At 38.7% G+C, this 10,180-nt stretch overlaps 2 protein-coding genes across 2 annotated transcripts; both read right to left on the reverse strand.

Annotated features, from left to right (window-relative positions):
• Positions 1–93: 93 nt before the first annotated feature.
• Positions 94–2,181, reverse strand: LOC101298536 (protein TRANSPARENT TESTA 12-like). Its single transcript, XM_004306232.1, has 8 exons — positions 1,900–2,181; positions 1,261–1,805; positions 1,086–1,172; positions 942–998; positions 615–853; positions 423–541; positions 250–336; positions 94–159 (listed from the first exon to the last, which is right to left on the reverse strand). The coding sequence occupies exons 1-8, from the start codon at positions 2,179–2,181 to the stop codon at positions 94–96; spliced, it is 1,482 nt and encodes a 493-aa protein (XP_004306280.1).
• A 3,263-nt stretch (positions 2,182–5,444) lies between these two features.
• LOC101298822 (probable serine/threonine-protein kinase drkD-like) lies at positions 5,445–10,117 on the reverse strand. The gene is made up of 14 exons (XM_004306233.1): positions 9,797–10,117; positions 9,639–9,713; positions 9,458–9,553; positions 9,135–9,217; positions 8,874–8,994; positions 8,423–8,502; positions 7,991–8,053; positions 7,635–7,753; positions 7,237–7,322; positions 6,653–6,774; positions 5,995–6,106; positions 5,766–5,857; positions 5,587–5,672; positions 5,445–5,505 (listed from the first exon to the last, which is right to left on the reverse strand). Exons 1-14 carry the CDS (start codon positions 10,115–10,117, stop codon positions 5,477–5,479), a joined length of 1,485 nt encoding a protein of 494 aa, XP_004306281.1. The 3' UTR covers positions 5,445–5,476.
• Between the last annotated feature and the right edge of the window lie 63 nt (positions 10,118–10,180).

A 10,180-nucleotide genomic window follows, 5' to 3' on the forward strand; every position in this document is an offset into this window, starting at 1 on the left:
TGTATTACCTAATTTTTGTTCACCATCCTATGTCAAAGAGCATATGACAGCAAATGATACCCCAGCGAGATGAAGTTTGTAGTTTGAACACCTCTATAGTGGTAAGGTACAGTTTTCTTCACTTGCAGATGTCTTCAAGCGCTCAGCTGCTTTTTCAACCTACAAAAGCATGATGAAAATCATGTTTTCATTATATACTCATAATCTCAGATAGGTGACAAACTTGTCATAAATTGAACTTTAGGGTACCTGAGCATTCCAATTTGTTCTGGCCGTGAGGACAACTAGAGCTACTGTTTGTAAGAAAACTCCAATAATCATCCCCCACCAAAGACCCTGAAAAATATATTGCATCATGTTCTAGCATTCACAATCACAAAGCAATAACTTGACCAAGGAGAAAGGTGAGAAATTCAACTTACTGCCACCCCCATTCTAAGTTTAAAGCCAAGAACACACCCAATTGGAAGACCAATGAAATAGTAACAAAACAAGTTAACATAAGCCACAACTCCTTGCCATCCACTTCCAATTGCCACACCTGAAGTTAAAATTGATACCATTAAGAGTTTTCAAACCTGGTTTATTTATAGCTCTTTAAGATAAATGAATACCTGAGAGTATAGGTTGAATTCCATTTAAAAAAATAGAGATGGCGAGCAATGGAGTTAAATCAGACACTGCCTTGATAACCTCTGCATCGCTTGCAAATAGCTTGCTTAACTGAACTCGGAGGAATAGTACAATCACACTGAAGATCACACTAATCAGGACGCTGGTTACATTCACCACAAACACTGAGAATCTGGCCACCTTTGGATGACCGGCTCCGAGTTCATTACCGACTCGAACACTGCATGAGGCAAGTTTTAATCATCCGAAAAATTTCCCAATCTTGTTTGCCAAGGAATAATTGATAACTCTTAAGATTAGTCACAAACCTGGCAGCTGCACCTAGGCCTAACATAAATGTTATATCCCAGTTCAAGTAATTCATGCTGCAGTTGTATCACATAAGCACAGGTAAAGTTAGAAAACAATTTCGGATATTTAGGTTGAATAGATTGCTCAAACAAAAGGCATACCAAATAGAAATGGAGTCTAGGGAGATTGTAGGGTTGGGGAGGAGCCCTGACAGAAGCACTAGCCCTTGGCTGTACCATATCTCCAAACTACATCAACGCATGATTGTATCAGCTCATAGGTTATTTGAAAGAAACAAAGGGGAGTAGAAGTAAGGGGTTAAGATTTTAGACCTACCAAAGCATGAAAGCAGAGGCAACAGTAAACTTAAAATACGGCCAAACTCCCCTGAAGGCTTTGCTAGAGAAGCCAGTCCAAGTCTCCTTGCACCTGGGGCTCAGAACAATGTAAACCCCAGATGCAATCACAAGCAACCACCAAGAAAAGCTGAGACTAAGAGCAGCTCCCAATAGCCCAAATTTCACAACATCAACCACCAACCAAGTGAGGAGAGTGTGAAGAAGCAAAATTCCGATAGACATGAATGCTAAAGGTTTTACTATGTTCTGTGCTTGAAGGAACCTTTGTTGGGGACAGTTTATGGCAAATGCATAGAGTTGAAGGATTAAACCCCTGGAAAATATTTGACCCTTCTCTGCTATTATATGTGATTGTCCAATAGCTATAAGCATTGGTCCTGACCACCAATACAGAGATGTAAGGAGGACTGCTGCTCCCAAATGCAAGATGATTGCTCTTTGGCATATGATCCCCATTGCTCCCAAGTGTTTGGCTCCATATGCTTGTCCACACACTGTTTGCACAGCACTTGCCATCCCCAACTTCAAATTCAAAGCAAGAAATCAAGAGTGCTTAGACTATAACATGTCAAGAATTTTAGGCATTGAAATCATCAGGTACATTTGGGGTACATACCATGATGCCATAAGCAAGGCCTTGAATTCCCACGCAAGCAATGGAGGCTCCGGCAAGCTCCAAAGGACTCAAATGGCCACAAAACATGAGAGTGACAAAGCTGAGCATATAGTTGGCTATAGATATAATGATTGATGAAGTTGATAAACTCCATAGGATCCCCGACTCCCATGCCACAAGCCTAGGCAACCATTTGAATGCCACTTCTTTTTGCTCGAGAAACTTTTCAACTGCTGCGGATGATGACAAGTCAGGACTCGTAATCTCTTTCTGGCTCTCCATAGTCTCTGAGGTTGAGGCTTGAATATATACGTTTATCTGAATCTGAAAATCTTAACGCCTTCTTCTTCTCATCAGCCTCTCTCTTTCTGTGTTTTGGTTGGTATAAGGTTTTGAATTATGTTGCTACAAAGGATAGCTATAGTCTAGACTATAGCTGGATTCCCTAAAATGGCTAGGAAAAGAAAGGAAAGTATTGATTACAATAGATTTTGAAATATCACACTAATGTTCAGCAAAAAGTAATGAAATCACTTCCTAAGCGGAGACTTCATGGATATTTACTTCTACATGTTAGGATATTAAGTACTAATTGTATCCAATTAGTAGTAAGAGTGTTTAGCTGTTAGTTAATTAGCTAGCTTAAGCTCATAATGAGCTGTAGATAAGGGACACGTGGTTGGTCTCTGTGGTGTCTGAAGACATCATATATTTGCTGTAGCTTCTCTCTTTTCTTCAATTAATCAGAATCACAGTTTCCTTATCTTCTGTATTGCTTTCTTCTTCTCTAAGCTTTTACTACATAGGTCAATATGTTAAAGACATACAGAACCATATGCATGTCTCTGTTTCTTGAAATGATGTTAAAACTCAAAACACATGAAACAAAAAAGAGCTTTGTATATCTTATGCATTATGCGATAGCAAACCCGAAGCTAACCTCATCTGCAGTTCCTATATTGTAAGTCATTGCAATCTATCAGAGACATACAAACAACCGTAAACGGTGGCTCCGGCATCATCATAAGTCCCTTATTACCATATACGAGCTATTTTTAGTGTACTCGATTTTGTGCTGCTTAGATGTTTGAGAGAGATGAATGTAGAGGTAGAGTAGAAACTAAGAGAGAGAGGTGGCAGATGAGAAAGTAAACAGAATGATGGCGTCTGTATATATATGCAGAGATGACGAAGAAAGACACAAAACTAGAAGGGTGGAACTAGCTTGGCATCAATATCCGAAAGACATAAAAAAACAAAGGCATAATCCCAAAACTCAGTTCTATGCAAGCGGCAGAATACAATGAAGCAAAACATTACGCGTAAATAATATATTTGACATTTGGCATATGTTGGAGACGCAGCCGGATACTCTCTTGCTTACTAACAGCTATGCTATGCCAACCCTAGACTTGGCATCGCAAATATTCTAACAACGAAGAACGAGCCAATCACATCTAAGTCTTGCTCTCCCGTAGGAGGCATGTCTCTATATCCAACATCATAGGAGCTTCAACGAATCATTTCCATTAGTTTATAGATCAAAATTAACGGATTCAGTTCAGGAATCAATGTCCAAGTTCATTCTTTGTCAAAAATTAAGAATTCAGTTAACGAATCAATGTCCAAATCTCGTGCTCAAGTAGCTAGACTTTTTTTTTTTCGATGAGAATCAAGTAGCTAGACTTTGCTTAGAGAATGTGAATATGAAGTTGGAAGAACATAAAATATTACAGTACCAACACAAAACTAATCAATACTAAAAAAAAAACACAAAACTAATCAAGTAGCGACCACAAACGGTGAAGGTAGCAACACAAAACTAATCAGAATGTGAGGGCATTCGTGCAAAAGGTAAGTTCATCAAATACTCTTGTTAAATATTACGTACTTGTTCATCAAAAACATACTCTCACGAGTCATGATGACTAGCAAGTAGCACGTAGCAACATCCTCTTAAATTAATCGTTAGAATTAAAAAGGAAAATACAAGCCAGATATAATCGTTTAATAGGTAAAATGTGTGTGTGATGTACTACTCGGTCGATCTATCCTAACTAGAATACAGAACCAGGATTCAGTCAATAAAGAGCTAGCATAAAAAGAGGAGACAAATATGAAACTAATATACACCATGTACAAGCATATCTTGCCACAAAGATCGATATAGAAGATCCCTTGCGATAGTGTGGTGTTGATTTGGTCACATCTCTCATACTCATCAGCTGGGTTTCAGCTGTGAGCAGCATAATTCCAACGTGACAAAAACCACATACCTTCATGTTGTTAAACAGCAAAGAAGTAATATAATTACTCAACAAGTTATTCTGAATGTAATGCATTGTAGGAGGTACAGGGAAACAAAGTTTTATGTCATTTATCCATTCTCCATTCAGGAGGTAGAAGTTCATTAACGTTACGTAATAATACTGCCGCTTGATCGTTCTTTTACTCGATCATATTGAGTTTAGTGATTTTGTAGTGAGGCTCAGTTCTCGAAGTGTATGTGATAATTGAGTTTTTAGGGTTCAGAAAGTGACCATTACGAGACATACACAAACTGGTAAGGATTCAATCATTGAAGATGTGACGATTAGGAGACAAATTAGTAGAAACATACTTTCTAGACATAACAACAAGAAAATGACGGAGCATATTTTCGCAGGGGCGGTGTTGAATTGCTCATGTCTCATATGATGTATTCAGCTAGCTAGGTTACATAAATGAGAAAATGATTTCCCTTCGACCGCAAAAACGAAATGAGCAACATATAATTCCAGGGTGACAAACCGTGTATGAGTTGCTGAGCTAAGTACTTCAAAATGGACAATTAAGTCGCACAATATTATTCCAGATGCTCACTATGTTCTGGAAAACGTTAGTTGCTGATCTTTCACTGCAACGGCTTGTTGTTATTCCCATAAGTTGGAAAACGTTATTTGGTTAACCCGCCAAGTTTCTTGTGAGCTATCAATTCATGGCCGGAGTTACTAAAGTTAGTCATGTAATGATGGGATCTATTCCGAGAGCCTTGTTTCACTACTTCATGAGCCTAATCTAGCTCTAGCAACCTCGTTGGTTCCCATCAAACGGTGACATTGGCTTCATGAGTAATGAATATCCAAGCTATGCCTTCAATTTTGTTTACTGAGATTGTCAAGTCTCAATTCTGTGTTCAAGGAAAGGGGAGTTGGGGCACCAAGATGGTATATACTACTATACTAGTAACCAGTAAACGAAATTTTCTTTTACATTTCTCCTCATTCCCAATGTTGAAAGCATAATATTTTCGAGAGAAAAAAAAAATGATTAAAGTGAGATCAATTTCTTGTACATATTGATAAGAAAAACGATCATATATCCCATCTTTTGAGGTTAATATGCATTTAAGGGATGTGAACTAGCTACCATGTGGAAGTTGTAATTGTAGAGGAAACTGAAGGGGGAGAGACCTGTGAGCGACAGAAAGCCAGGAAGAAGAAGCATAGAATGAAGAGCTACCTGCATTCCCACGATGTAATCTGGATCAAACAATTGAGACATTGTAGACTGATTGTAATGTTGCAGGCTTGCAGCATCACAGGTTTACAAGCACAGGCTTCCAACCTAACGCAAGCATAAACCCACTTTACAACAAAATTGGGAAAATTCTGAAGAATGCGAATAATAAATATGGTGTTTCATTACCAGTAGTAAAAGAGTTTGTCCGGTTTTGGAGAGAGATAACTTGACATCTCGGAATGGCATAGTTCAATAACTGAAATCCTAAAAATGTACTATCTTACAATTAAACTCTGCTTGAAAAAACATCCTCGGATCAAGGGTAAAAACAACTGAAATCTTGCATCAAGGCAATAGTAACTCATCTCATTGTAGAGGGGGATGAATTGCTGCTGGGACTTGAGCGACCCTTCTTTACGATATTCTCCAGGTTCTGGAGACACATAAGTGGAATAACCTGTATACAGTACAAGAAATTGCAGAAGTCAACTTACACTTGTAGACAATTAAAGACAAACTCCATGCGATATAGGAAAAGAAAATTAAGTGGCCTAGAAAATTCAATTCTAAGTGTCAGATAGACAAAGTGTGCACCTTCCAGTGTCTGTTTCGAGCATACTGGTCATTAATGTTGTCCAAAGTCTTAATTATTTGCTTGAATGTTGGTCTCCTGAATGGGTCCTGACTCCAACATTCCTCAATCAACCTGCAACAAACAGAAAGCTTTCTCAACATGGAGATCAATATAATATATTGATCACAGCTGTGAAATAACAATTTCCTTGAAAGTCGGAGATGCACACTATTACCTCTCCCCTTTCATGATTGTTTTTACGTTCCAGTGATTAGGGAGCGAAACTTGTTCATAATCATGATTCATGAGGTATGTTAAAACAGTTCTAAGATATGAAACTAAAACTGCTTGGTAGCCTTGACAAACACATTCACACTAGCAAAATAAACTTCTTGGCGGAAATGGTCAACACCATGCCTACAGCTGAAAATCCAAAACATTTGGTATACAATACAAAATCTTGACACCACGTCTGAAACACGTAAACATATAGATAGTTCAAACTAACTCGTACTACAAAGTGTTGCCGGGTACTGTGTACTTTTTCGTTCAATAGTTTACAGCATAATTCCATCCATACAGGAAATGAAACAAAGGAAATAAATCAATTCTTTTTTTATTATAATTCTTTATCCTACTAAGTCTCTGATAAACAATAGGCATGCTCAAACAACTTACTCCCTTAATCCATGTGCATAAAGCTTTGGTGGAGCTCTAAAAGGTGGGCGCTCGTTTGCAACATATGCTTTAGGTACATCCGTTTCTGGTTTTGTGAAAAAGGGTAGACAACCTTCAATCATCTGGGGGAAAAGGGAAATGACTAAACATTATTTATCTTCATAGAACAATGTAAAATTTTCTTATAATAAAAAAGAACTGAAAACACCTCGGAAATGCAAAATATTAATGCATATTAAATTTATTGAGTGCTCAGTTCATACAGGTTACAGGGCACAATGTAATGGAAAGTTCTGGTAAGTGTATATGCAAGTAGACCAAATGACAACAAAGCTTGTCGGATAACAACTAGCAGAAAAGAAGTAACTTATAATAGACAGAAAATTCTTTGGGTTCGAGGCTGACAGGCAGGAAATGGTCTAACGATAAGGAAGGTATATCAAAGGCTGCATCACATAAGAATATAACTACACATTGGCATGGGCGCATGGCTTCCAAAACGAACAAAGAGTAAAGACAAGCATATGACAAACAAGAGGACAGATGGAGCCCTAAAAATAGCATCTATATGAGAGAGAGAGTACCTCTTGCAAGATCAAGGCAAATGAAAAAACATCCACTTTCGTATCATATTCTTCATTTCTGTAAACCTCAGGAGCCACGTATCTCCCTGTTCAACAAAGATTACATTTTTAAAAACAGCATTTGCAGATGGGTGCTACTGCACAAAATCAAAACTGCAATGGTTCCAAGAAGCCTAACCCTCATGTATATAGGACAAAGAAAAGTTAAGGTTCTAAAGCTCCAAGAGAACTACAAGAGCCTAATTTATAGTCTTTTGTGATTAGCAACCCCTGTGTATCTTTTTTATTTTCATTTAATAAAGGACAGAAGCGATAGGATGAGTCCATAATTTTACACATAGCACTGATCTAAGAAATATGGAATAAACACTTTAAAAAAATATATATATATAACATACAAGAAGTGTTTTGACTGGTCACTGGTCTGTCTTCTTTAACTGTCTTTGTTACTATCAATTGCTTGCTCACTCCAAAGTCTGCAACTTTCAGATGCCCAGAATCATCCCGCAATATGTTTCTGTTATCTTACTCACGAACAATTAAGAAACTATCAACAGTTTCAACCATTTAGTTATTGATAGTGCATGATTCAAGCCACCATAAAAGTATATGATGATTTATATGATCAGCGAATATATATAATGCAACTAAACAAATGAGTTAATTGAATCTGTATATAAATGCACCACTATTCCACTAGAAAATAAATATCAACCATGATACATAATGAAAGATAAAAGGAGAAGGAGCATACGAGGGCTCAAGATCTCGATGAATTATTGCTTCAGGTTTATGCTCATGTAGATAATTCATCCCCCTGCAACATATACCAGTACTATCAGCTATAGCATATGATCCACTTCTATCAAACTGTGATACCAAAAAACTCAATTAAATTTATTGTTTGACAACGACAGAAGGTCAGTATTGATCAACACAAAGTTCTAGCATGACCACCCAGTAGATGAAATGGAATGAATTATATATTTATATAAAGAATTGAAGGATTACGCCACATTGAGTTAAAAATATGCACCAGAAATCCCCCTAGAGCTAAATGACATCCAAAGTAGCATGTAGCATTAAACATCAGCTTCCATGTCAAGTTGTCAAAAGAAATTTGCAACCGATTACATTGCCACAAAGGAAATTGCAAACAATTCTAGTACACAAGCCATTGGCTGACCTGGCAATGTCAAGGGCAAACTTCACTGCTGTTGTTGGCTTTAAGGCACCTTTTCTTTTTAGATATAAACGAAAATCTCCCTGCAGCAATAAAATAAGAGCTTATAAGAGCTCGAATCTTTATAAACTGTTTCTGATGCCAAGCAATGATCTGATACGTACAAGCATACATTTCAATTAGTGCATTCTACAATCTACAGTGTGTCAATGCCCGAATATGCCTTTCTTTCAAAAAATCAATACAGTCCAACAACTTAGACATCAACTAGCCACCAAAACACTTTAAAATTTGAATGTATGAGGACCTTATTATGTAGCAATGGTATTACAATCTAAATTTCCTCAAAATTCAAGCATGTCCTTTTTATGTTTTAGCAAATAAAAGCTTTCCTTATACAAATAGAAAAAACATGCAAGCCAAAATTCAACTCTTTTCATGTTTTGCACCACACCTTGGGTAGATATTCTGTGACAATCATCATTGGGCAGCTCTGTGTTACAGCACCCAAAAATTGGACAACATTGGGATGTCGAATCTTCTGAAGTAAAGCAAGCTCATCTCTGAATGCATTCCTGTGAGTTTCCATTGAGCCAGTAAATCTTCAGTCAAAAGAAAGATTCAAACTTTGAAAGGCATGACTAAATTGCATTCTAAAGTAAAACAGGCACAAAAGTACAAACAAAGCTCTACGAACAAAGCAAGGCAAACCTACACTTTATCTTCATCAGCAAATACTTTCTCAAGCATCTTAACCGCAACTTGAATTCCGCGCCAAGATGCAATGCAGTAGGTTCCCTAGCAAATACATCCGAAACAACAAACCACAATGAACAACAGTATGCAACCAACATCAGCATCCTCAGATAACGGTCAGACTTGATACCTTAAACCAATTCTAATCCGTTCCCAACCGAGTCTTTTTCTTAAGCAGACGCCAACCACATACATGCATAAAAAAAAGTCAATTTCTCATTTCCTTCCCCCATATACTAATCTACATTCCCACAAAATCCAACACCAAACTAGAAACGTTACCTTGGTTATGTCCACACTATTTGAAAAATCAAGCTCCTTCGGATCAATCTCGTACTCCGGCACTTCACGTGCATTCTCCACACGCATAGGAGCCATCTAAAAATCCAAACAACCAAACTCATTCCACACGAAAATCAGAAACTTTAAACCGAAAAACAAGCATAAAGTGTAGTAATTTTACCGGATGCTTAGCTCCATGCTGCTCTAACAGCTTGATGACGTCATCATGCTTATAATACACGGCATCAGCAAGAGGCTGTTTTGAATCAAAAACCACATGAGCAAACAAACAAAGTGAGAAATTGAAATTAGCAGTGACGGAGTGGTGTGTGAAATTACCGTGCTGCCCCAGCGGTCCTGGAGGTGGACGTCGGCGCCGCGGCAGAGGAGGAGCTGGACGACGTCGGATCGGCCCTGGCAGGCGGCGACGTGGAGGGCGGTGCGGCCGTCGATGTCGGCGAAATTGACATTGGTGCCGGAGTCGAGGAGGTCCTGAATGCCCTGCAGGTCGCCCTCGTTGGCCAAGTACATGAGGCGGACCCGCGGGTCGATGACGCCGTCGTCGTCGTCGTCGGCGGCGCCCGAGTCGGCCCGGTCGGGGGCGAGCGAGGACTGCCGGCCGAGAGTGAAGCGGGCCGTGGCGGAGTCCTGGCGGTCCATTCGGGTTCGGAGCTGAGAGAGAGAGAGAGAGAGAGAGAGAGAGAGAGAGAGAGAGAGAGAAGT

The sequence above is a fragment of the Fragaria vesca genome, linkage group LG6 (genome assembly GCF_000184155.1).
Source record: "Fragaria vesca subsp. vesca linkage group LG6, FraVesHawaii_1.0, whole genome shotgun sequence".
NCBI lineage: Eukaryota > Viridiplantae > Streptophyta > Magnoliopsida > Rosales > Rosaceae > Fragaria > Fragaria vesca.